The following is a 27,613-nucleotide window of genomic DNA, read 5'->3' on the forward strand; positions in this document are numbered from 1 at the left end:
AAGCTGGGCCAAGACCCTGGGCAGGGACTGGCCCCAACAACAAGCCTCACCATGCCCAAGACACTGTGGTGAGCTGGTGCCTCCCAAAACAAGTAAGTGACTGCAGCAAAGGAAATGCAGAGAGCAAGTTCCAGAAGCCAAAGAAAAGTGCAGTGAACAGGAGGCAAAACAGATGCCCCAGCTCCCCTCCCGCACACAGGCCAGAAGTCCTGAGCCAGTGCAGAGAATCCCTAAGATTAGCACAGAGTGTAGTTTGGGAATCTTCTATTGCTAGAAAGAAAATGAAAAAAATAATAAAAATAAAAATAAAAGCACATAGCAGCCAAAGATGGAGAGGAAGCCTCCTGGCACTCACTCCCAGGCCTCCTGCCTCTCAGTGCTCCTGCACCTGACAACAGCCACAACCAAAATCTGAAAAAGTTAAGGTGATGCAAACGGAGGCAGATGCAGAAGGAAAAGAAACCACAATCTAAAAATGACAGAGGAAGAGATTCAGAGGCTCCATTTTAATGCCATTCAAATACTGTTTTATTGCACACTTGGAAATCACTAATACCAATAATTACCATTTATTAAATGCCACTGTGTGTCCAACCCTGAACTAGAAACTTGACATACATTTTCCAGTTAGATGCTTAGAACAGCCCTGTGAGATCAGCGCCATGCCCATTTCACAGTCCAGCAGGTGTTAGGTAACTGGCCCAAAGCCTCAGTGCTAATACAGGAGAAGCCTTCATCTTGCAGGGAAAACAGACAAGTAAAGGCAATCATGGGGTAAACACAGGGAACACCTAATTTGGATGCATCTCAAAGCCTGGCTTCCCAGAGGTGGTAACAACTAAGCTGAGACTTGAATGACTCAGAGTTTTCCACAGAAAGAAAGGAGGAGGAAGAACAAGTGCTAAGGCCCCAAGACGAAGAGATGATGGCCCCTTGGGGAACCGCAATTAATTCTGTAGACTAGAAGTGGCAATAAGAAGAAGAGCAGGGAAAGTGGGGAGAGAGGAAGCTGTGCACTAAAGTCTCCATAGACGAAATGCAGGATGTCTGGGCTCCATTTTCACATATGGACTCCAGTCCTCGCCTCCCCCAACCAAAAAAGCAAGCAAGGAAGCGTGGGGAGAGATGGGGAAATATATGCAACAAGTTTAGTAAAATGTTCTTTTTTTATTTTTATTTTTTTGAGACAGAGTCTCGCTCTCTGTCACCCAGGCTGGAGGGCAATGGTGCGATCTCAGCTCACTGCAAGCTCCGCCTCCCGGGTTCACACCACTCTTTTGCCTCAGCCTCCCCAGTAGCTGGGACTACAGGCGCCCACCACCACGCCCGGCTAATTTTTTGTATTTTTTAGTAGAGACAGGGTTTCACCGTGTTAGCCAGGATGGCCTCGATCTCCTGACCTCATGATCCGCCCACCTCGGCCTCCCAAGTGCTGGGATTACAGGCGTGAGCCACCGCGCCCGGCCCAAAATGTTCTTAATGGTTGAAGCTAGGTCATTATTCTCTCACTTTTGTGTATATTTGAAATTTTGCATAATAAAAAGTTTTCATAATAAAAAGGGTTTCTTCCCTCCGCAAGAAGGGAGGGAGGAAACAAGCTAGAAGAACAAGTGGTGCCAGACCATGATGACAACAACAGACCATGATGACAACAGACCACGACAACGATAACAGACCACAACGATGACAACAGACCACGACAACAGACCACGACGACAACTGACCACGACGACAACTGACCACGACGACGACAACAGACCACAACAACAGACCACAACGACGACAACTGACCACGACAACAGACCACGACGACGACAACTGACCACAACGACGACAGGCCTGCACTGGGACTGCTAACTGTCAACAGGTCATGTAGAGACACTCCCCCTGGGCCACACACTCGCATGCAATATTCACGTCATCCTCACTGCTACCCTAAGAGGCAGGACTATTTGTGGCATTTTACAGATGAGGAAACTGAGGCGAGGGAAGCCGGCCAAAGGACTTGGGCTCCCGTGTATTATTACTAGAAAGCCTCCAAGCGCCAGCAAGGGAGCTGGAATTCATCCTAAGAGAGAGGGAGGAAATCACTGAAGAGTGACAAAATCAGATCTCTACGTTTTAAAGATCCCTCGAGAGCTGCAGAGTGGAAAATAGATTAGAAAGGGTAGACTACAGGCCAGAAACCAGTGGGGAGGCTGCGGCATTGCCCCGAGCAATAATGGAGGCCCGGGGAGAGGCAGCAGCAGTCAAGATGGAGAGGAAAGACCTGAGAGGCTGTGAAGAGGGGGAATGAATAGATCTGTCAGAGGGTGTGAGGTACAGGCAGAAGCGACGGATGACACCCAGGGATCTGGGCAGGTGGCTGGCTAAGGCATCCCACCACGAGAAGTGGGTTGGTGGTGGGGGTGAGGATTTCAGTTCTGGACTGCTTCAGTCTGAGAGGCCTGTGAGTCTCCAAGGGCAGCTGTCCAGCTGGGCCCTTTGATACATGGGTCTGGATGTTGGGGGAGGGAGCCAGCCTGGTGATGGAGTTAGATGTCACTGTGTGTGGCTGGCAAGCGCAGCCACAGAACAGATGAGATGGCCCAGAAAAGGGAGAGAAGCACTAATAACCTGGCGGCCTTCTCCCAGCCCAAACCACCATGAAGAGAGAAGACAAGAAAATGGGAGGCTTCTGTACATGTAATGATATGCTTCCTTCCCACCACCAATGTGCAATTTTGCATAAGGACAAATGACAGGAGACAATTTCCTTTCTACTTAACATTCCTGGAAGAGAAGAGAAAATGCCCTTTATAGGCTCTGGTTACAATCTACAGAAGGCTCTGGACAAACCACACAAACCTGATCATCCCACAAAAGGCTGATAGAAGAGAGTCAAGCAGGGAATCAATGTGAGTCTCCACGGCCAGTGGCTCCCAGCGGGCAGGCTGACACACGTCCAGCAGCCTCTGCAGCCTCCCTGGGGCCAGCCAGTGAGCCTCCCAAAGACAGTTCCTGCTCTTTTACAGAAAAGAATGAGGGAGTCACAAACCTGATTCCAGGCAACAATAAAGTGACTATTTTCAGAAACCACAACTAATAAGTAGAACATACAGACATGGAATCGGGCCAAAGCCTTGGGATAGAAACCGTTTCGAACGATAGGGGTATGGCTTGATTTTCAGTAACATTTACCCACGGTGTGTTACAAGAGGCGAATGCTGTCTGCAGAACCTCTGCAAGGTAATTTTCCACTCAAGTCCCTGGGGGCTGCTGCTCCACTCCGCACTCGGGGATATTCTGAGATGCTCTGGAGCGTACACAAAGGCTGTGTGGACTTCAGAAACATCACTGGACGAGAGCTGAAGAGGTGGAAATAACTCTCCCTTCCTCGGATTACACTTTTGTTTCCATGACCACAGAAATGCACTGATGACTCCGATGAACCTCTCCAGGGCAGAGCTGGAAGGGACTGAAGAGATCACCCAGCCCAACCCTTCATCCTACCGACGAGGAAGCTGCAACCCAGGCAGGGAAAGCCACTGGCATGAGGCCACAGAGCAGGACAGTGGACGGCCAAGACTGAACAGTGCTCTCTAGAATGCTCCGTCCAGGGTTCTCCTGACTGCACACCGCCAGGTGCAGCGTTACCTTTCATATTAAAATGAGCAAGAATAAAGGACAGTTGCTGCAAGCGCGCCACACTGGGCACCGGCCTAGGTCCCTCAAATGTGCTCAATGCCTTAGTCCCCACAACAGCCCCGGAAGGTGGAAGCTACTGTTATCCACACTGAACTGATGAGGAGGCTGAGGCAAAGGCACGTTCTTCCAAATGAGAAAGCTGGGAAAAGGGGGATGAGGATTGAGACCCAATGAAGTCTGACTCCAGAGCCCTGCTGATAACAAGCACCCAATTTACAACCTGGAGAGAATCCAAATGTTCTTTTTTTTTTTTTTTTTTTTTTTTTTTGAGACGGAGTCTCGCGCTGTGTCACCCAGGCTGGAGTGCAGTGGCGCGATCTCGGCTCACTGCAAGCTCCGCCTCCCAGGTTCAGGCCATTCTCCTGCCTCAGCCTCCGAGTAGCTGGGACTACAGGCGCCCGCCACCACGCCCGGCTAGTTTTTTGTATTTTTAGTAGAGACGCGGTTTCACCATGTTAGCCAGGATGGTCTCGATCTCCTGACCTCGTGATCCGCCCGCCTCGGCCTCCCAAAGTGCTGGGATTACAGGCTTGAGCCACCGCGCCCGGCGAGAATCCAAATGTTCTAAATTAGCCTTTGTGTTCCGATATTGTCCTCAAGAAGCAGGGCTTGCTGAGTGTGGTGGCTCACGCCTGTAATCCCAGCACTTTGGGAGGCCAAGGCAGGAGGATGACTTGAACCTAGGAATTTGAAACCAGCCTGGACAACATAGTGAGACCCCGTCTCTATAAAAAATTTAAAAATTAGCTGGGGCGTGGGTGTGCATGCTTGTAGTCCCTGCTACCTGGGAGGCTGACGCAGGAAGATCTCTTGAGCCCATAAGGCTGAAGCTGCAGTGAACCATGATTGTGCCACTGTACTTCAGCCTGGGCAACAGAGCAAGACCCTGTCTCAAAAAAAAGGCTAAAAATCCCAGACTGGCCCACAAGACCTTTCCCACCAGGTGAGAAGACTATAAAACAGATCTGATTTCCTAGGTCTCACTGAGTCCCAAGGTGGGAAGAGTCCCCTTTGGTGTGCACAAATGTCCGCCTGGGGCCAAACATGCCCTTCTCACCTCCTCTCCACAGTCCTCTCACTACTCCTGTGGTTTGTCCCCAGGACTCTCACCCTGCCTTTACTGCCCCTCGATTCCCATACCCCCCACCAAATCCCCAATCCCTTACCTCCACCCCCAGGTTCTGTGAGGAAAGAACTGCCCCCCAACACATTAATTCATATTAATGTGTGAATTGTTGTCTCAGTGGAAAAGGTGCTGATTATCCAACAGAATCTCCAATGTGAAGAACTTCAGGAGAATACCAAAGTCAGGTGTGGGAGGCCTGGTGAGGGAGCTGAAGCCACTGGAAGATGGGCCACCACTGCCTGGAATCTGTCCTCAGCATTGTCTTAAGACAGTAATAGCAGCCACTGGAGAGTACTGACTCTGTGCTAGGTTAAGTACTTTACTTGTATCACCTCATTTAGTCCTCACAACACCTTTCTGAGGTGGGTACAATGATCATTCCCATCTTAGAGAATACAGCACTGAAGCACAGAGAGGTTAGCCTCACGGCTATTAGGTAACACAGCATGTGAGCCAGCGTGGTCAGGCTCTGGAGCCTACGCTCTGAACCACTGAGCAACACTACCACTCGATAAACGAGTACACACGCATGTAAGTAACACACGCCCCATAAACAAGCACACACACGAGAAACAGGTGCCCCACGAATGAGCACACACACATATGTGTAACATGCACCCCATAAATGAGCACACACGCATATGAGTAACGAACACCCCATGAACGAGCACACACACAAGTAACACACACCCCATAAGTACAAACGCATATGAGTAACACTCCATGAGCACACACACATGCGAGTAACGCACACCCCATGGACGAGCACGCCAAGCAGACGAGTAACCCACGCCCCATGAACAAGTACACACGCATACAAGTAACCCGCACCGCATGAACAAACATGCACATGAGTAACCCGCGCCCCTGAATGAGCACATATGCATACGAGTAACACGTGTCCAGGAATGAGCACACATGCATACAAGTAAAGCACGCCCCATGGTGAGTACACACATACACACACCCCATCAACAAGCACGCACACACACGCACACATAACACGCACCCCATGGACAAGCACACACATACGAGTAGCACACACCCCATAAATGAGTACACAGGCATATGAGTAACACGCAATCCATGAGTACACGGGCCCAGAAGTAACACACGCCCCATAAATGAGCACACACGCGTATGCATAACATGTACCCCGTGAACAAGCACACAGGCATATGCGTAACACACACCCCATAAATGAGTACACAGGCATATGAGTGACATGCAATCCATGAGTACACATGCATACAAGTAACACACGTTCTATAAATGAGTACATATGCATGAGTAACATGCATTCCATAAATGAGAACACACATGTGTACTATCACTATGCCTGGTCATTATAACTACCATTTACTTAGCACTTACTATGTGTGAGTTATCCTAAGACATTTGATGTGCATTATCTCAATCTTCGCTTCAACCCTATGACACAAATACTAGTATTATCCCCATTCTACAGATGAGAAAACTGATACTCAAAAAGAATTTTTTCCCTTGTATCAAGGGTTGTGAGCTCAAGTATAAGCACAGAGCTGGATCAGAACTCAGGTAGTCTTGACTCCAGAACTCACATCTAGGTTTTTATATTTTTGATATACCTTCTTGACTTCTGAATCCTACCATATATCTAGCTGTCCAGGAGACTGGCTGAATTTCATTGTTTTCTCTGGTTGGCTGTTCTTTTCATAATGGCTCCCATGGTATCCAGGGTTTGCAGGTGGGGAGGGAGGAGGAGGGTGCAGGGTTCAAGGCTAACCAGAGCAGTCTATACTACAGCCCAACCCACTATGCTAGCAAGTTCATTTTGAGTGATGGGGCGCTACACAGGTTAGATTTAGGTGAAAGAACACCTTCGCTAATAAAAGGACAATCCAGAAGGGTGCTCAATCCTAAAGTCATGATGATTAAACTTTGAGGGGCATTTAAGTCATTTTCTTTCCTATTATATTCTGAATGAATCTGTATTCCCTGAACATGTAGCAGCTATATAGAGAGAAGAATGAGCCAGGGTGGGCCTGGTGGGAAGGAAAACACGAGCAGAAATTGGTTATAGGTAACTCACAAAGTAGGATAACCCTAAGAGGCTGGTGGAGCTGACTTTTCTCTTCCTAGACAGTTTCCACATTGCTGCCAAAATGACAGCTGCCACAGAACACCTGACATCAGGTGCAGTAGCTCAAATTAGCCTGACTCAGGCAACTCCAAAAAACTTCCACCAAGTCCCATTAGAAGGGCACACCAGGTGACAGATGATATGGATAAAAATGCTACAATCAGCCTTCAAAGAGCTTATCATTGGTTCACCCAATGACCTCACCCTGGCCTTCCAAATGACCCCCAGCCCTGGCCTCCATCATAAGATCTCCGAATTTCCTCCCATCTGCAAGCACCACAACTGGCTTTCTCAGTAATGGCTGAAAATGGAAATGCCCTCATTGTACTTCATCAAAAATACAAGCAAGCAAACCACAAAAGGGTTGTAAATTAAAAATTCAACAGAAAATGCTTCGATTCATTTATTCTGTCATTCACTGAGCTAGTCTTCACTGAATGATTACAGTGTACCAGGCATCTTGCTAGGTGCTGGGGACTCCCAGCAAGGAACAAGATGGACATGTTTTCTCTCCCCTGGGCCTTAGAGTTTACCCTTAAAAGAGGACGGAGTCCGTAAAGGAAAGGCTCTGCGTTGCAACGTAAAACGATTCCAACCCTGTTAGTTCCGTGATGCAAAAACAGAAAAGAGCACCTTCAGAGATAGATGTAAGAAGTGAACTTTGCAGTAACTTAGTTATTAAGCAACTGGATTCTGATAAGAACAGTTCAGGAGGGCAGGACGGAGGAAACGTCTTCAGACTTTCCAATGGAATATTCTTGGAATAGAAAGTTGCTCTTTCTATAATAAAAAATCAAACATTAAAAAAAAAAAAAAAAAAGGTAGCAGCAGCACCTCGCTCTGGGCCCATTTCCCAAGCCCAGTAAAAAGTGACACTTCTGGGGTCTTTGCAGCTTCAGATGTCACCAGGGAAAGGCGGACGTCTTAGTCTGCTTTTCCAGGCAAATATACAAGTAGCCTTCTGCCATAAACAAATGAAAAAAAAATAAAAGCCAGAAATAAAAGCCTGGTGACAGGATGCCAGAAACCTTCAAAAGGGGACCTTCAGAATAAGTTCAGGTTAACTCTCAGCATCTCTGAACATAATAAGCACTATCAAGTCTACATTCACTATTTTATAGCAAGGACAGCGTTGATGCCAATTATTTTTTGCCCTAGTCAAGAGAGCTTGTCATCCTTCTCAGAACAATTATCTATAGGTGCATAATAGTGAAAAGCTAAATTCTTCCCCCAGTTCAGTATGGGAAAAGTGCTGCTCACAGCAATTTGACATCATTCCATTAGATGAGATTAATTTTTAAACGTGTTATTCTAACAATTATGCCAAGTACCAGGTAATTAATATTCCAACTGACTTTACAAAAATTACAAAATCCCCTAAAGAAAATAATTAGTCATTAGGCATGAACGAGACTTTTCTATAGCCAACAGCACATAAAACAGAAAGTTCATCTCATAATGGGTGGGTATCAAAGCCTTTCTCATATGTCCTTCAATTCTTAGCCAATAGTGCATACAGCTGACATTGGCAAGTTACCCCAAACTTCACTTAACATATTAACGCACTTACTGGTTTAAACTCTTTGAGGGTAAAATGATGAACGACGAAAGCTTTAGCAATTAAAAAGCTCTTTTCATTTGTAGGAAAGGCAAGATAAACATATATAATTAATTGTTTGCTCTTCCATGTCCCCAGCTGGAAATTAGAGTGCTGGCTTATTTCTTGAGGCTACTTCTTGTGTTTATTAAAGAAATGTATATAGGCATCCTCATCCTTGTTTTCCCTCTTTTCTTTCAGGGTTTTGTGTATTCTTATAATCTATTTTAAATCCCTTGTAGAAAAAGGTAAGGTATAAATAAGTAATAGTCGCACAGGACGTCATATGCTATAACAGAAATAAAAAACATGTTTTCCCTGCCACCCTCTTCTGAATAATTGGCAGTCACTGCCTAGTGCCAGAACAGAGAGTTGCAAGGATTCTAAGCCAATATACACACAGCCTCAGCAGGAAAGAATGCAATGGTTGATTAGTGATGTCTGCCCTAGAAAGAGCAATAGGTTAAGAATCCAGGTACCATGTATTTGCCATCTCCACCCTTTGATAAATCACTAAAAATTAGAAAAATACATACAGATTCACAAATAAAATATAATGTGAATTGTTTCCAGGATGCAAGTAAACGGGGAAAAAAATGTTTTCTACAGTTGAAAACCTTAAGCAAAACCGGACTAAAACATCAACTTTTGAGGAAAGAATATTGAACCAGGTCAGGAAACCCAAATTCTGGTCTAGCTTGGGGAGCTGTAAACAGGTCAGTTCACTGGGCCTCAGTTTGCTCACCTCTAAAATAAGGGGCTGAGTCTCTTAACTGTTCTCTCGTGCTGGTGAAAGAACATAGTTCCTTTACAGGAGCCGAACCTCAGCAGGCCGGGGACATGTCTGCAGCCTCGACACCCCCTCACATTGCTCATAGGAGATTTATAATCTGGGATAAATGCATACAGATATTTTTAACCTGTAGCATTTCCAGCACAAGAAGTTCCACATACATAATACATAACATTTCTTTTCCTTAATACAACCTATTTTCCACTGTGGGGCAAGGGTAGGCGTTGATGTAGGAACTTCTTTTTTTTTTTTTTTTGAGACGGAGTCTCGCTCTGTCGCCCAGGCTGGAGTGCAGTGGTGTGATCTCGGCTCACTGCAAGCTCCGCCTCCCGGTTCACGCCATTCTCCTGCCTCAGCCTCCTGAGTAGCTGGGACTACAGGTGCCCGCCACCACGTCTGGCTAATTTTTTTTATATTTTTAGTAGAGACAGGGTTTCACCGTGGTCTCGATCTCCTGACCTGATGATCTGCCCGTCTTGGCCTCCCAAAGTGCTGGGATTACAGGCGTGAGTCACCGCGCCCAGCCGAAGTAGGAACTTCTAATAGCAGAACAATTCAGTGATTAAACTACCTTCATTCAAATATTCAGTGTCATCACTTCAACGTAAGACTAGTCATTTCCATGAAGTGTCCCACTCACTCATGGTTTTGAGATCAGCCTGAATCTTCCCACCACTGAACAGTCCTTGTCACTGTACCCTATTTCAAGAACTTGACCCACAGGATACATCAACATAGCTTCCTTTTCCAAACACCTATCTGTGTAGAGCTGGAACAGTCCCACGTCTGGCCTAAAAAAACTGCAACAGACATCTGTGATTTCTTTATCTGCCCTGCATCCATCCCTTCTGGGAACTCCCTCTGTCCCAACTCCAAGGAGCCCCATTTCCTGTGTTTCAGGTGCTCTGAGCTGAGGATCCCACCCATGGATGCAATGAACCATCTCAGAGGGCACCTATCAAGTTTGGGCCAGAACCCTTTTTCAGAGCCTGACATGGACACTGGGAGGTCACCAGGTATGAGAACTATGTATACCCACAACTGCTGAGCCATGTTTTTTTACCCCTTGGAGAGCATCAGGCCAAGAAAGGAAAGCAGTCCTAGATAGGGCAGGAGAGTGACGTTCCTGCCACACTACCCAAGCACCCTGATGCTCCTGAGCTCAGTCACAGACAAGTAACTCCCTGAACATTTTAGTTCCTTGAACCACTGAAGGCCCCCCATGCCTTTTTTTTTTTTTTTTTGGCTAAATCTAGACCCAGTTGGGTTTCTGTCACTGGCAGCCCAGAGTTTTGGGGAAAGGCCTTCTAGGCTATATGTATGCATTCAAGGTTCAAGTTCTTTCTTTAGTAACCCATGATAAATCACCTTCCTAAATCACAAATGAAGCTCCCAGGGTTCCCCTTCAAACCAAAGAATACTAAAACACCCTCAAAGAGAAATTCAAAGAAAAAATTCTGCACACCAGGAAAACTCTCAAGGTTTATCTCTTATCTAAGACCTAAGGGGAAAAAAACCACCGAAAAGAAGAAAATGCCAATGGATTACTGGAGGGGGCACCACCCTGCATACAGTTAAACAACTAACAATTCTAACAACAATTATTCAAAGAGGCAGCACAGTATAATAAAAAAGCTTCCAAAATCATTCCTAAAGTATATATATATTCTAGTTCCCTATCAACATAAAAAGCCCGTACACACATGCACGCCACAACACATAGCACCCAAACAAAAGGAACTTGTTCGTAAACAAACGAACCGTTTCCAGATTCATGAGCCTAACTGTTTCTGTTATTTTTCAACTACAGTTTAGTTTTCCACTTACAGCTGTCCTAGGGTCTCTGCCACAGGCCTGCCTGCTGAAAGAAATCATGAATATCAAACTCTACAGAGCATGTTAAGAAAAATCTCCCTTAGGTGGCATCTAAGTAATTAGAGAGTCATCTAACAAACGGTATTGTAGTGATGCTCATCCATCTGTGACAGAGGAAAAGACAATACAAGAACATAATGTTTGCAGCTAAACATTTAGACACCTCCTGGGGGCCACAGATTCCTCTGTGAACCTGATGAAAGCTACGAAGCCTTCCCCAGATACACATGCACATACCACAACATGCTGCATATAATTTTAAGGGGTTCATAAGAGTTGCTCCCTATACCCGGTCTCCAGGTTAAATACACCTGAGTTAGAATTTTTAATATGTAATCACCTGAGCATCATGAATCCCCAAAGACTTCAAAGGACTACAAAACAGATTACAGAAAAATTCTACAACTTCCAACTCTATAACCCCATGCTGAATCAAGAACATAGCAAGCAATCCAAACTTACTCTTGCTTTCTGCATTTATGGAATATAAGAAAACTTGGCTTTCCATCTATTAGCTCCATTTATTACATCTCCCTTACCTTGTTTGACCATTTATATGCTTGAAGGAGTTGACTATAGAGAGGAGTTTTGTCCTGCACAGGATCCAGGCTTAACAGCCCACTGTTATGAAGAGGATGGTTCTCAGATGGCTTGCCTACCAGATTGCTCAGACGTTCCAGCTCACTGAAAAGCAAAGAGATAAGGCAAATAAACCTAAGCCCACTTACACTCCAAGGTAAAGCCAACCCCCAGGATCAAAGACTGCTCTTCAAACCATCCATCAGAAGTCCCTTAAGAAGAAACACTTTTTGAAAGGTTAAAAAATATTTGGGACACTTAAAAAAAACAAAAACAAACAAACAAACAAAACCCTAAATGAGAGCTTATCTGACTTTAAAACAGAGCTTCCTGGTGCCATTCCAAAGGAGGAAAAAAACGTATGGGCACTAGAATCAATAAGACTCCCACCATCAGAATTGAACAACTCAAATTCATCTCTGCAGTGGGGACGAGACTTTCTGGAATTTTGAAATGTGGCATAACACGGCCTCTCACTAAGAGTTTTCAGACCCACGTGCAGATCATTACACTTGGCAGAACAGCAAGTACCTGAATAAATGATTATTTCTCATTCACATAGGGATAGATTTGTACGTGATGCTTCACAGATGGCAAAACTTAACAAAACAAAGAAGAGATAAAATAAACAAATGGAATGGGAAGACACCACGGAGGGGGCTGTGTCAAACACACTTCAGTCTAGCAGGAAAACCCTCGAGAAGCTTGGGAAAGCGAGCCAACAAGAGCACATTCCAGGAGTACGTTCTGAGGGGCCAGTCCCAAACTGCCAACAAAAGACTCTCTAGGAACAGCTTCTTATGCCACATTCATTTTGGAATCATCAGCCACCTTCTTCTTGGCACTACTGTACAAAGATTTAAGACGGCACAGGGATAATGTCAGCACTCTTAAAGTTTCTATTTAAAATGGTGAAGGGTTATAATATCCTGAACATTACAAAGGAAAGTAACTCGGAGAGAAAATGGAAAGAAAATAGAAGATAGGGAAGAAGAGCCAGTGCATCCCCTGAAGCAGGGAAAGTATTAACTGGTGCTCGGCGCTGTGCCAGAGAATAGCAAGCGGATGTGGGCGTTGAGAGGGGTGTGTGATTTATGGCAACTACTTAGGGGGAAAACAAAAAGGCACCCATCATTTGGCCACCTCCTCCACCTCCTCCTCCATCCTATCTCCTCTTTCCATCTGGTTACTAAGGAGACCAAGTTGAAAAAACAAAAATTCAACCAGTCCAGAAATCAAAGGATGACTAGCTCACCAAATGCTTTCCCCTACTCAGGTCAGTTCTGAGAAGTAAAAGGCAAAAATCCTGAAATTCTAATCTTCCTGGGAAGGGCTGACTCTCTCATAAAAGAGAAGGCAAGTTCAGGACCTAAGCAATCAAGAAGCGCCGACTATGTGCCAGGCCCTTTACAAACATCCTCTCATTTAATTCTTACAACACTTGTAAAGTATAAGTGAAGAAGGTGCTTTGTAAGAAAGACTAGGAAAAGTGGAATCCTTAACCCTAAAAGACTACAAATTAAGAAGCAGGGGCGTTAAGCATAAGTAAGTAAACTGGTTAGGAGCTTGAAAATTAGGTCTCTACTGCGGAAGGAACTGAACAGGAGCAGTGAGAGTGGGAGTGAGGAAACTGATCAGGTGGTTTGGGAGAGGGTAGGGGAAACAGAGAAGATAGCTCAAGGCCTGGCCTGTTTCGTCGTGGTTGCCGGTGGGTGGTGGTGGAACTGATGAAGTCCAAGTTCAGGGCCAGGCAATTGGGGCTAATCAGATTGGGTGCACTTGGGTTTGGAGCGGACTGATCAGGTCCTGTCTGTACTATCACTACATTCGGATCAGACGTGATGGGGCACAGAGGGCCTACAGGTGAGAAACCTGCCAACCTCAGAGAAGCGGAACTTCATAGGAAGAGCATGCCTCCTTGTCAGGAATGGAACCGCCACAGAAGAGGTCGAGGATGGCGGGAGACAAACAGGACCAGGAGGCCAGGAGAAGCGAGACGAGAAAGCAGGCATGGTGATAAGGTGTCCCTGAGAGGTAGGCAGAGGCTTGGAGAGCACGAAGAGAAAGAACGGGGATCAAAGGAAATGGAGAACAGCCCCTGCCTGGGAAGACTCGAGCGACGTAGGCGCAGGGTCGGAGCGGGGCCGGTCCCCGACCCCGGCCCCTTCAGCCGGTACCTACTTGAGGTCCCGGTTGACCGAATGTAAGTTGTCCTGGAAGTGCGCAATGAAGGCCTTCTCCCGGCCCTCCAGCGTCTCCTTGTTCCGCATCCCATCCTTCAGGCAGTCGAACACCCTGCTCACGCTGGAGCGCAGCGCCTGGATGGCACTAATGGCCTGGGAAAAGGCCTCCAGGTTCACACTGACATTTATCACGTCCGCCATGTTGCCGCCGCCACAGCAGCTCTCCAAAGCCGGCTTCGCCAGCAAAAAGCCGCGCTCGCTGATGACGTAACTCCGAAGACCTCTGGGAAATGCAGTTCGCGCGGGGCTGCCCAGAAAGCACTTTCGAAAAAGGGTTTCCCCTTGAGCTAAACTAATGCGTGGGCAGGAAAATGATTTTTCTCAACTTGGGGAAGTCAGGTTGCACTCTCAGTTTGTTTAATGGTAACAAAGAAATACAGAAAGTTCTCGCATTTCCCCAAACTTGCATTCTGGGGAATCATAGGGAAAAGAATTGCTCAGAGCAATAGTGTAAAAAGGAAAGGAGCGTAGCCCATTCAATAAAATGAGTCCATATTCATAAATAAAGGGGGGAGAAGGGAAGTTTCTTCTTTCTAGTAGAATGCCAACTCATCAACGCAGAAAGAGTGACGGAATTAGAAAATTGCCATTTGACAACCATTAGAATAATTGATTCAGATAGAAATCGATGGATGCTAACACTAGTGGGTGAAAGTGTCAGAAAAATAACAGGTTTTTCAGGTAATCTCAAAGTATTGTCCCCCAACATGCTTATTAATTAAGAAGAGGAAAATAATGATCCAGAGGTTCCACTTCTGGGCGCATACCCAAAAGAAGTAAAAGCAGGGACTCAATACTTGTACACATGTTCATAACAGCATTATTCACCAAATAGCCAAAAGACAGGGGCAACCCAAGTGTCCATAAACTGATGAATAAGCAAAGTGTGATACTGGCATACAATGAAATATTCTTCAGGCTTAAGCAAGAAAATTCTGACATATGCTATCTGGAGGAAACTTGAAGACATTATGCTAAGTGAAATGTCAGTCACAAAAAGACAAAATTCTGCTTAGAGTAGTCAAAATGTTAGAGACAGAAAGTAGAATGGTGGCTGGTTTACAATGAAGCACACACCTCCGAAAATAACATACATAGCACAGAGGTTGTGGAAGAAAGAGAAGGTTTGGGATTTAAACAAAACCATTTTGGCCAAATCTGGCTTTATGAAAAAATTCAATGTCTCTTTGTCCTGTTGGCTATAGACAGGTTTCTGAAAATTTATTATCTTTTTATCAAAGGGAACCTGCCCAAGTCCTCATGTTCTTTCCTTAGAGGAGCTGGGGTTGCATAGCTTGGAGCAGAGAAGAGTAGAGCAGGAGGTAGGTCATGATTGTCACCTTCAACTCACCTTCATGTCAACCCAAGACAAGAGTCGTCCTTGGTTAACTAGTGGCAATAACAAGAACCAGTTGTAGGAAAGGTGTAGAGAGGAAGATTTCAGCATAATATTGCAAACGGCCACCTTTAAGTCTGTACTTAAAGAGTACAGACTTGGAAAAGTTTTACAGCTGGATGGTGGTGATGGCTGTTCAACAATGTGATTGTACTTAATGCCACAGAACTGGACACTTAAAAACAGTGAAAATGGTTGATTTTATGTCATGCATATTTTACCAAAAATTTTAAACAATTCATTAATGTAAAAATAAGGGGGGATGGATAGTGACTTAAGAGTGACTTCACAGTGGAGAAATATGGCAGACACAAGCTTAACCAAAAGGCCAAGGTCAACATCACCAGTGATGGGACATGTTGTGCACCTCCTGGTACAATGCACTGGAAAGAGCACAACATGACCTCCGTGATATTCTTGCCAGCAGTGCATAACCTGAATCTAATCAGGACATCAGTAGAGCTCAAACTGAAAAACATGACAAAAGTAACTGACTGATCTGTACTTTTTCAAGAAATATCTGTGTCAGGCCAGACACAGTGGCTCACGCTTGTAATCCCAGCACTTTGGGAGGCCAAGGTGGGTGGATCATTTGAAGTCAGGAGTTCGAGACCAGCCTGGCCAACATGGTGAAACCCCATCTCTACTAAAAATACAAAAAATTAACTGGGCTTGGTGGTGGGCGCCTGTAATCCCAACTACTCGGGAGGCTAAGGCAGGAAAATTGCTTGAACCTAGGAGGTGGAGATTTCAGTGAGCCAAGATTGTTGTGTCATTGCACTCCAGCCTGGGTAATAAGAGCGAGACTCAGTCTCAACCAAAAAAAAAAAAAAAAATTATATATATATATATATGTATATATCTGTGTCCTGAAAGACAAAGAAGGCTGAGAAATTCTTCCGGATTAGGCCGCGCACGGTGGCTCACGCCTGTAATCCCAGCACTTTGGGAGGCCGAGACGGGCGGATCACGAGGTCAGGAGATCGAGACCATCCTGGCTAACACGGTGAAACACCGTCTCTACTAAAAATATAAAAAATTAGCCGGGCGCCGTGGCGGGCTCCTGTAGTCCCAGCTACTCGGGAGCCTGAGGCAGAAGAATGGCGTGAACCTGGGAGGCAGAGCTTGCCGTGAGCCGAGATAGTGCCACTGCAGTCCGGCCTGGGCGAAAGAGCGAGACTTCCATCTCAAAAAAAAAAAAAAGAAAGAAAGAAATTCTTCCGGATTAAAAGACACCAAAGAGATGTGACAGCTGAGAGCAATGTGTGAGCTAGGATTTTCTTTTGCTGATACGATCGGGACAATTGGTGAAATACGAGTAAGATCTGTAGATGAGTTAATAGTATTTTTATCAATCATTGCATTGGTCTGTTCTTAAACTGCTATAAAGAAATACCTGAGACTAGGCAATTTATAAAGAAAACAGGTTTAACTGACTCATGGTTCTGCAGGTTGTACAGATACCATGGCTGGAGAGGCCCCAGGATGCTTTCAATTATGGCTGAAGGTGACGGGGAACAGGCGCATCTTACATGAGTAGGAGTGAACAAGGAGGAAGTGCCACACAGTTTTAAACAACCAGATCTCGTGAGAACTAAACAACCAGGTCTCCTGAGAACTCACTCACTATGGCTAGAACAGCAAGGGGGAAATCTGCCGCCATGATCCATCTGCCTCCATGATCCAATTACCTCCTATCAGGCCCCTCCTCCAACACTGGGGACTACAATTTGACATGAGATTTGGGTGGGACACAGAGCTAAACCACATCATTGATAATTTCATGATTTTGTTCATTGTATTGTGGTTACGGAAGAGGATATCTTTGTTTTAGGGGAAATATACCCTGAAGAGAAAAAAGAGCATCATTATGTCTACATGAAAAAGAAAATAAAATGAATATGTTTATTTAGAGAGAGAAGGAAAAAGCAGATGTGGTAAAATGTCAACAGAGACAGAATCTGGGTAAAAGGTATACAGGAATACTTTGTATTATTCTTGCAAGTATGGTATATCAAAATAAGTTGCTTTAAATGGCCATCCAGGCCGGGAGCAGTGGCTCACACCTGTAATGCCAGCACTTTTGGAGGCTGAGGCAGGAGGATCACCTGAAGTTGGGAGTTTGAGACCAGCCTGACCAACATGGAGAAACCCCATCTCTACTAAAAATACAAAATTCGCCAGGTGTGGTGGTGCATGCCTGTAATCCCAGCTACTCAGAAGGCTGAGACAGGAGAGTCGCTTGAACCCTGGAGGCAGAGGTTGCTGTGAGCCGAGATCATGCCGTTGCACTCCAACCTGGGCAACAAGAGTGAAACTCTGTCTCAAAAAAAAAAAAAAAAAAAGCCATCGTTAAGATGCAGGGAAAGTCTAAACCACCATCTAGATGGTAAGAAAAATCTTCGGTTCAGCCAGGCTGTGCTGACAAGGATTTTGAAATTGGGTAGTTCACCTCAATTCCACCTCCTTAATAACTCCCCACTTCCTGGCCAAGTACGGTGGCTCACGCTTGTAATCCCAGCACTTTGGGAGGCTAAGGAGAGCGGATCACTTGAGGTCAGGAGTTCGAGACCAGGCTGGCCAGCATGGTGAAACCCTGTCTTTACTAAAACATACAAAACTTAGCCGGGCGTGCACAAAACTTAGTCAGATGTGGTGGCATGTGCCTGTAATCCCAGCTACTCGGAAGGCTGAGGCAGGAGAATCGCTTGAACCCAGGAGATGGAGGTTGCAGAGAGCCGAGATTGTGCCATTGCACTCCAGTCTGGGCAACAGAGCGAGACTCTGTCTCAAAAAAATTCACCACTTCCTCCTAACCTGACCTCACCACCTCAGTTCAATTCCTGTAGTTCTGGAAACACAAAGATGAATTCTGCTAAGAAACTGGACCCTGACAAACCAACTGTTAAACACTATTTAAATTAATTAATTGTCTCATGCAAGAAAGCTGTTTTGTCTTGAGATTGTATAGTTGCTTCTATATCCTGACATCTAGCTCACCTTTACGGTGTGGTCATTTATAGCTTTTCTTAAGGGAAAGGATGAAGATAGCAGGAAACTTCTAGCTGTGGAGTTTAACAAGTTATTGAACCTCCCTGAATCTGTTCCCTTGTCTGTAAAACAGGACTGGTAATAATACATATCTTCATAAAATAGCTGTGAGGTTTAATAACACCTTGCAGGTAAAGCTTTTGAAATAATGCTTGGTAAATAACAAATACTCAGAAAAGCATAGCTGTTAGGAGAAGATGTCTGTGACTTATGCTTCTCATCCCACTGAGAATTCTTTACATAGACTCAAGCAAAGATTAGCAATCGGATTATTAGTTCGAATTATCTCTAATGACATGACCTTGTTGCTAATAGCTTGTCAATGAATTGTATCCCATAATTCACTGTATTCGGTGGGGTTTTTTTCTTTTTCTTTCTTTTTTTTTTTTTTTGAGATGAGTCTCGCTCTGTCACCCAGGCTGGAGTACAGTGACGCGATCTCAGCTCACTGCAACCTCCGCCTCCCAGGTTCAATCAATTCTTCTGCTCAGCCTCCCAAGTAGCTGGGATTACAGAGGCATGCCACCATGCCGGGCTAGTTTTTGTATTTTTAGAGAAATGGGATTTCACCATGTTGGCCAGGCTTGTCTCGAACTACCAGCCCCAGGTGATCTGTTCGCCTCTGCCTCCCAAAGTGGTGGGATTACAGTTGTGAGCCACCGCCCCTGGCCTTGGTGGCCTTTTTATTGCCTTTGGAATGTAGGGGTAAAGCTTTTTTCTAAGGTTTGGTAGAAAATATTTTTTAACTTTACAAAAGTAAAGGAAGTAAAAATAAATAAAAATATCTTTGTTCATTGACTTGTTTTGGCTTTTGCTTCGGTTTGTTCATTCTCTCTAGGGAAAGAGTAGAGGAGGCAAATTCTACTATCATAGTTACTTACCTTTTGGGGGTTCAAAAGGTATCATAGTTACTTACCTTTTGAAGGATTAGAAAATGTGGCTCATGCTGTATATTTTGTCCCCAGGAAAAAAAGAAAAGAAAAAAAGTACCAGTCTGTTTCTACCCTCACCCACATGTGCCCATAAACATAAGATTTTACATACAATTTCAGGAGGTTCATAGCACCACCTCCCCAAGCCCAGACGTGAACCTCTCATTAAGGATCACACTCCGGCACTAACACCGTTGGGTCTCCAATGCCTGGGACTCAATAAGTACTCAGTATAAGTTGGTGGAAGCAATTAATTAATGCAATATGTTATATTTGCTTTTTTGGATCCTCTCTCCAAATTATTCCATCTCTTTGTATATGCAGATCCCATCTCTCCTTCATGCTCAGTCTCACACATACAATAAGATTTTTCTTTGTCTCACTCTCCGATTCAGTGGTTTAGACTCTGATTGGTGCAATAAAGTACAAATAGACTTTGCTCCTGCAGCCATTCGTTTTCAGGATTTCTCTGTGGCTCCCCTCTTCTGGGAAACTCAGAAATTGATCAGTGGAAATACACATTTCCCCTGAACCTAGTAAGGAGTCTTTTATCACGTCAACAGAAAACTTTTCATTTTGGAAAGAAATGGACAGAGTTTCTCTAAGGGGTTGTAAATTCTTGGGAATGTTGGCACTTACATGGCTGCATCTATGTGTGTTTGTGGGATATAAATTACTTTAAAGGAGTTTGTTTCGAGCAATATCAGATTTTAATTATTATGATCTTATGTTTGGGTAAAAGGCAGTGCCCCGCTGTTAATATCTTCCAAAACGAACAAGCCATTAGCTTGGTGCTATTAGCTCAGGAGTATTAGAATGAGCAATCAGAATTAAAGTTGTCAGTATTTAATTAAAATATGCTGCAACTCCCATCATACTCAGAGAGCATGTGGTTTAAGCATTCAGACTGAGAAGGCACCCTCATTAATTAATAATTATTAAGGATTCACTGGATGCAGAGCAATGCATTCGATGGTTGGAATGTCACCAGAGAGATTTAAAATCAAATCTGCCTCAGATAAGCCACAACATAACTAAGCCACATGTTGTAATCAGTGTGGCATAACACTTAAGACCTTGCAGGTTGCTCTGAGGATTAAATTAAGAAAGCATCCAGTTCTGGGGACATAGTAGGCATTCGTTTGAGTCACTCAACAAATACATATTGAATGTGCCCAACATTTTGCTAAACCTCTGGGGAGTCAATGGTACAGCCCAATAAATATCACCGAAAATATCTCAAGTGGGTTTTGTGTTCTTCCATGTTTACCTGGTTAAGGCTCAGAACAACCATCATTTTTAGATTGCTTAGAATCAGGTTTATTATAACTAATCTAAAACAAGTATGGTAGAGAATCCTCTTTTAGTCCTTTCTGAACTTTTCCTCTTATTTCCTTCCTATCATTATTTTGACATGATGCTGATGCTGACGATGATTACCATGAGGACAATGACCCACATGCTCCCAGGGACAAAGCGGACCCTGGAAGTCAGGAAACCCTTGTAGACTAGGGCCTGTGGCTCCACTGGTATCTCTCAGGTGAATAAGTTAACCCTTCTGGACCTCAGCTCTTGCAGCTAGAGAATAAGAAAGCGGGCCGGGCGCGGTGCCTCAAGCCTGTAATCCCAGCACTTTGGGAGGCAGAGACGGGAGGATCACGAGGTCAGGAGATCGAGACCATCCTGGCTAACACGGTGAAACCCCGTATCTACTAAAAAATACAAAAAACTAGCCAGGCGAGGTGGCGGGCGCCTGTAGTCCCAGCTACTCGGGAGGCTGAGGCAGGAGAATGGCGTAAACCCGGGAGGCGGAGCTTGCAGTGAGCTGAGATCCTGCCACTGCACTCCAGCCCGGGTGACAGAGCGAGACTCCGTCTCAAAAAAAAAAAAAAAAAAAAAGAGAATAAGAAAGCGAATCCCCTCTGTAGCTAACAATCCAAGGGTAGGTGATTCAGAGGAACTTGTTAATTCAAGAAGGACAGGGAGAGAATCCTTAACCACCAACCCTGATCATAACCACCATGCCAGGATTCCTGCATTCCTGATTCATTTGTTTATTAGGGAGTATCCACCCAACGAAAGGATTAAATAAAGATCCAGGTGGAACGTGTTCCTGTTCTCATGACACCCACCCGCAGCTTGGTAGGGGAGGCAGACATGATCAGAACATGCAACACAGTGAAGTTCAAGTGCAAGGTAAAAGATATACATGGAGAACTGTGGGGTCCTTAGAGAGGATGGTCAGAGCATCCTCCTGGAGAGGGGAAGCTTGAGCCACACCTGCCGAGGTACATAGGGGCTGACCAGGTGAAGTGGGGGTAGAGGAAAGGGAGAACCATCCGGCCAATTCAAAGTCTCCAGAGTGAGAAGCCGCTTAGAGTGTGGAGGGGCAGAGCCTGCAGCAAGAAACCAGAAAGGCCTTGGATGGCATTTAATAAATAAATGGAATAACTGTAGTGTATCCTGAGCTTCCCTCTGAAGGTAGGGTTGGGGCAAGTGCAATAGATGGTTAAAACAAGGATGTCATGTGATCAGATCTCTTTTTGCAAGTCCACTGTCCACCTCTGGAGAAAGTGGGCAGATGTGCCCAAGCTCAGAAGCAGAGAGACCAGAAAGGCAGTGGAGACCTCCACCTGCCGAACAGCCAATGAAGGACACACAGGAGCCATACTCTTCCCATCACAGGAAGCCAGGAGGCATTTTAAATATTTTAGTAAATTATTGATTGCCCATTTGGATGCTCACTTAATCAACCACTGGCCATGTTGTTAGGGTCCTCCACTCTCTGCTATGTTCATACGTAATTAAGTACAAGACATCTCAGGAACGGACCCTTTTACCAACACATTAGGCCAAATCAAAGTGGAACAAAACACGCGCTGTTTGTGCAGCCTCAACCGCAGCCCATTTGAGGGAGGAATTGCCTTCTAATTCTATTACTGAGTTATGTGGATGGTGCATTTTAATCAAGAGGGTCAGTGGTCTGCCAGCATCAGAAGCTACTAAATCTGGAGTCTTCACCCAGCACCTGGGTGCAAAGGGCAGATGCCTGGCTTCCAGGGCCCCAGGGAAGGCCAGGGCACATGGGGCACCAGCAGCTCTAGGATTTTTGTCTCAGAAGCTCCCATTCAGCTCCCCCTACCCCTCCCAACACCCTCTCTAGCTTTCCCTCCCCCAACTCTCCGTAAGACAATAAAGGGGGCGTGTGAGATTCCAGACAAAGCAACAGTCCATTCAGGAGCCTTATTTTTCTTAATGCGTTGCTTTCTATCTTCCTGATTAGAAAATACAAGCTTACTTTGCAATCTGGGAAGCCAAAAAAGAGTCTACATAAGAAAATTAAGGCCGGATGAGGTGGCTCACACCTGTAATCCCAGCATTTTGGGAGGCGAAGGTGGGAAATCACTTGAGCTGAGAAGTTTAGACCAGCCTGGGCAACATGGTGAAACTGTGTCTCTATAAAAAAATACAAAAATTAGCTGGATGCAGTGGTGCCTGCCTATAGTTCCAGCTACTCAGGAGGCTGAGGTGGAAAGTTCGCTTGAGCCAGGGAGGCAGAGGTTGCAGTGAGCCAAGATGGCACCACTGCACTCCAGCCTGGGCAACAGAGTGAGATTCTGTCTCAAAAAAAAAATGGCCAGGCGTGTTGGCTCATGCCTATAATCCCAACACTTTGGGAGGCCGAGATGGGTGGATCACCTGAAGTCAGGAGTTCAAGACCAGCCTGGCCAACATGGTGAAACTCCATCTCTACTGAAAATACAAAAATTACCTGGGTGTGGTGGTATGAGCCTGTAATCCCAGCTACTTGGGAGGCTGAGGCAGAAGAATCACTTGAGCCCAGAAGGCAGACGTTGCTGTGAGCCGAGACCAAGTCACTGCACTCCAGCCTGGGTAACAGAAAGAGATTTCATCTCAAAAAAACAAAGAAAAAAATTAAGTTTTGCGTGATCCTACCACTCCACATTTTGATTATATCCAAATATACATTCTTTTACAAAATTAGAATCATACTATTTTGAGACCTCTATCTTTCATAATATAGATTAAATACTGTATCATAAAATAGTCTTCCAAAACATCATTTTAATAACCATCAAAGATTCTATTCAATGGCTTTGCAGAATTTATTGAATTCCCTATTGCTGATGGCTTAAGTTTCCTACATTAAACAATACAGCGGTGGACATCCTTATTTGTAAATCTATGTGTGTGTAAAGTAGACACATTCCCTGCAATTGATGCGTGGTCACCGTTTGGTTAGAAAACGCCTTTCCTGTTTGGGAGTAATCATGCAGAGGACAGCCAAGAGCCTGGTTTTCACCTCACTGGTATCACCAGTCCATTATTGGGAGACAGTGGGTGATAGAGGTGGAGAGATGATGATTTGGTTTGGCTGTGTCCCCACCCAAATCTCATAATTATAGCTCCCATAATTCCCACATGTTGTGGGAGGGACCTGGTGGGAGATAAATGAATCATGGGGGTGGTTTCCTCCATACCGTTCTCATGGTAGTGAATAAGTCTCACGAGATCTGATGGTTTTGTAAGAGGTTTCTCCTTTCACTTGGGTACCATTCTCTCATTCTTCTTGCCTGCCACCATGTAAGAAGTGCCTTTCACCTTCCACCATGATTGTGAAGCCTCCCCAGACACATGGAACTGTGAGTCCATTAAAATTCTTTTTCTTTTTCTTTTCTTTTCTTTTCTTTTCTGTTTTTTGAGATGGAGTCTCACTCTGTCGCCAGGCTGGGGTACAGTAGCACGATTTCAGCTCACTGCAACCTCCGCCTCCCGGGTTCAAGCAATTCTCCTGCCTCAGCCTCCTGAGTACCTGGGACTACAGTAGTGCACCACCACGCCCAGCTAATTTTTGTCTTTTTAGTAGAGACGGGGTTTCACCATGTTGGCCAGGATGGCCTCGATCTATTGACCTCTTGATCCACCTGCCTTGGCCTCCCGAAGTGCTGGGATTACAGGTGTGAACCACCGCGCCCAGCCCCAAACCTCTTTTTCTTTATAAATTACCCAGTCTTGGGTATGTCTTTATCAGAAGTATGAAGAGAGACTAATACAGATGGAGAGGCTTTAGGAGACAGACAGACATGTGCTCAAGTCCCAGCTCTGCCACTTTAGGAGTGATCCCATTATAGAAGTGTGGCCACACTAACAAACGCATAAAAAGCTACAGGTGGTCTGAAGGGAGAAGAGCTTATGGTCTTGCATGATGAGTGGTGTGGGGCTACATAATGAGAGGCCGATGCCAGGGTTCACCAGCAAGTCTCCTCTTTCATCAGTCTGCCCCACCACACTTAACCTCATCCTCATTTCTGTCACTTCATGGTTGCAGGATGCATTATAGGCAGGAAGAAGGAGGAAGCAGAAGAGGTGGCACCAGCAGATATGCTCATGCCTCACTGACCAGAGCAATGTCACATGGCCGCCTCTATCTGCACAGGAGGCCAGGAAATCAAGTTTTCTCTTTCTTTTCCAGCCTCCGTTAGCACTGCTGGCAAGAAGAAATAGAATGTGAGCTACATGTTTTCTAGTAGTCATGTTTAAAAAGGTAAAGAGCCTCATACCCACTAGGCTGGTTATGATCAAAGACAAAAACAGCTGGGCATTGTGGCTTATGCCTCTAATCCCAACACTTTGGGAGGCTGGGGCGGGTGGATCACCTGAGGTCAGGAGCTTGAGACTAGCCCGGCCAACATGGTGAAAACCCATCTCTACTAAAAAATATATATATATATAAAATATATATATATAAATATATATATAAATATATAATATATATAATATATAAATATATATATAATATATAAAAATATATTTTTTATATATATATATAAAAGCCGGGCATGGTGGAAAATTAGCTAGGTGTGGTGGCACACACCTATAGTCCCAGCTACTCAGGAGGCTGAGGCAGGAGAATTGCTTGAACCCGGGAGGCGGAGGTTACAGTGAGCCAAGATCATGCTACTGCACTCCAGCCAGGGTGACAGAGTGAGACTTCATCTCAAAAAACAAAAACAGAAACGGACAGAAAGTAGCAAGTGTTAGCAAGGATGTGGAGGAATTGGAACTGTGTGCACTATTGATGGGAATGTATAATGGTACAGCCACTGTGGAAAACAGTATGGCAGTTCTTCAAAAACTTAAAAATAGAATTGCCATATGATTTAGCAATTCCACTTCTGGATATATACCCAAAGAATTGAAAGCAGGGTCTCAAAGAGATATTTGTATGCCGATGTTCACAGCAGTGTCATTCACAGCAGCCAAAAAGTCTAAACCACCCAAGTGCCCAGCGAATGGGTAAACAAAATGTGGTCTAGTCACACAATGAAGTATTATTCAATCTTGAGGATAAAGGAAATCTGACACATGCTACAGCATGGATGGACCTTGAAGACATTATGCTAAGTGACTCTTGCTTCCTGCCATGTAAGATGTGACTTTGGTCTTCCTTCACCTTCCGCCATGATTGTGAGGCCTCCCCAGCCATGTGGAACTGTGAGTCTATTAAACCTCTTTCCTTTATAAATTACCCAGTCTTGGGTATGTCTTTATTAGCAGCATGAGAACGGACTAATACACATGATAATTAATTTTAATAATATATTTTATTTAAGCTAATATATCCAAAAGTTATTTTAATCTGCAATCAATATAAAAATTACTAATGAGATAGTTTACATTCTTTTTTTATGCTAAGTCTTTGAATTCTCTGTGGATCTTACAGCACATCTCAAATTGGACATTAGCTACCCTTTAACTACTGTGTCACACGTAACTAGTATCTAGACTATTGGACAGCTCAGCCCTGTAGTAAAGACGGGCATGGGAGAACCAAGAGTGGGAAACAGAGATTAGGTGAGCCAGCCTGACCTGTCTTTGAACCTTGGCTGGGACACTCAAACTCCTTGAGTTGGGAGATGGTGGATGGGTGGGTGATAATGACCAACTTCTATGGTTGACACAAGGATTTTATTGGGCAATATGTGGAAAGCCCCCAGTAAACTGTCTGGCACACAATAGCTGCTTTTGTAAATAGTGGCAATTGCTATTCATGTTTCCATGGAGAATAGAGATAATAATAAAAAGGACATTCTATAAACTTTTTTTTAAAGTTTGTAAGATAATAAGGAAAATTTGAATACGTTTTGTACGTGTGTGGGTTTTTTTTGTTTTTGAGACAGGGTCTCATTCTGCCACCCAGGCTGGAGTGCGGTGGCTTGATCACGGCTCACTGCAATCTCTGTCTCGCAGGCTCAAGTGATCCTCCCACCTCAGCTTCCCAAGTAGCTGGGAGTACAGGCGCATGCCACCACACCAGGATAATTTTTGTATTTTTTGTAGAGACAGGGTTTTGCACTGTTGCCCAGTCTGGTCTCAAACTTCTGAGATCAAGCAATCTACCTGCCTCAGCTTCCTATGCCTAGGATTACCATGCCCAGCCATGTGTGTGTTTTTTGGAGTCCTCTTTCAGAAGTACATACTGAGATATTGACGGGTAAGATTATGTGTTATATGGAGGAGCAAAGGTAGATGGGGGAAGGTGAAACCAGATTGGCTATCAGCTGAGAATTATTGAAACAGGGATTCATTCTACTATTCACTCTACTTAGGTTTGATAGTTGGATAGCTTCCATAATGAGGTTAGATTTTTTTTATTCTTTGTTTTTGTTTTTAGGGACATTATTTAGGTACTCACATGCCTTGAGTTTTTGCGATTCTAAGTTGTTATTTTGGGAATTTGTTGGTTCTATATTTTGTTGTTAGAAATGAGGTCTCCCTCTGTTGCCCAGGAGTGCAGTGGCATGATCATAGCTCACTACAACCTCGACCTCCTGGGCTCAAGTGATCCTCCCAACTCAGCCCCCAAGTTGCTGGGACACAGGTGTGTGCCACCATGCCCCGCTCAGGAATTTGTTGGTTATGGTGACTGCCTGGTAGAAACAAACAGGCTATGTGGACTCTTGGACACCAACTTGTCCACTATCCACTGTGATGGTCATTGCTGGAAGGGATGAAGATAACATGATACTACCAGCAGTCACTTTACTTCCTCTGCATAATATCAACCAGAAAATGACTTCTGTTTTAATCTTTGCCCAAAACATTGGTGTCTTGTGTTATTAGTACTGGGAGGAGATAGTTGAAGTCTGTCAAAATGGTAGTTGATTCTATTCAACTGCTTGATGTGTGT

At 44.7% G+C, this 27,613-nt stretch overlaps 1 protein-coding gene across 6 annotated transcripts in view; it reads right to left on the reverse strand.

Moving 5' to 3' along the window:
• MED27 (mediator complex subunit 27) overlaps positions 1-14,211 on the reverse strand; it is a 217,978-nt gene extending 203,767 nt beyond the window's left edge. For 5 of the 6 annotated variants that reach the window (XM_021927098.2, XM_009187966.4, XM_021927097.2 and 2 more), the window contains exons 1-2: positions 13,961-14,211; positions 11,740-11,884 (exon numbers count right to left, since the gene is read on the reverse strand). In XM_021927098.2, the coding sequence (XP_021782790.1) occupies positions 11,740-11,884; positions 13,961-14,163 (348 nt within the window). In that variant the 5' untranslated portion in view covers positions 14,164-14,211. The remainder of the gene's footprint in view (positions 1-11,739; positions 11,885-13,960) is intronic. The other variant, XM_003911162.4, reaches the window with a different exon arrangement.
• Between the last annotated feature and the right edge of the window lie 13,402 nt (positions 14,212-27,613).

The sequence above is a fragment of the Papio anubis genome, chromosome 13 (assembly GCF_008728515.1).
Source record: "Papio anubis isolate 15944 chromosome 13, Panubis1.0, whole genome shotgun sequence".
Lineage (NCBI taxonomy): Eukaryota > Metazoa > Chordata > Mammalia > Primates > Cercopithecidae > Papio > Papio anubis.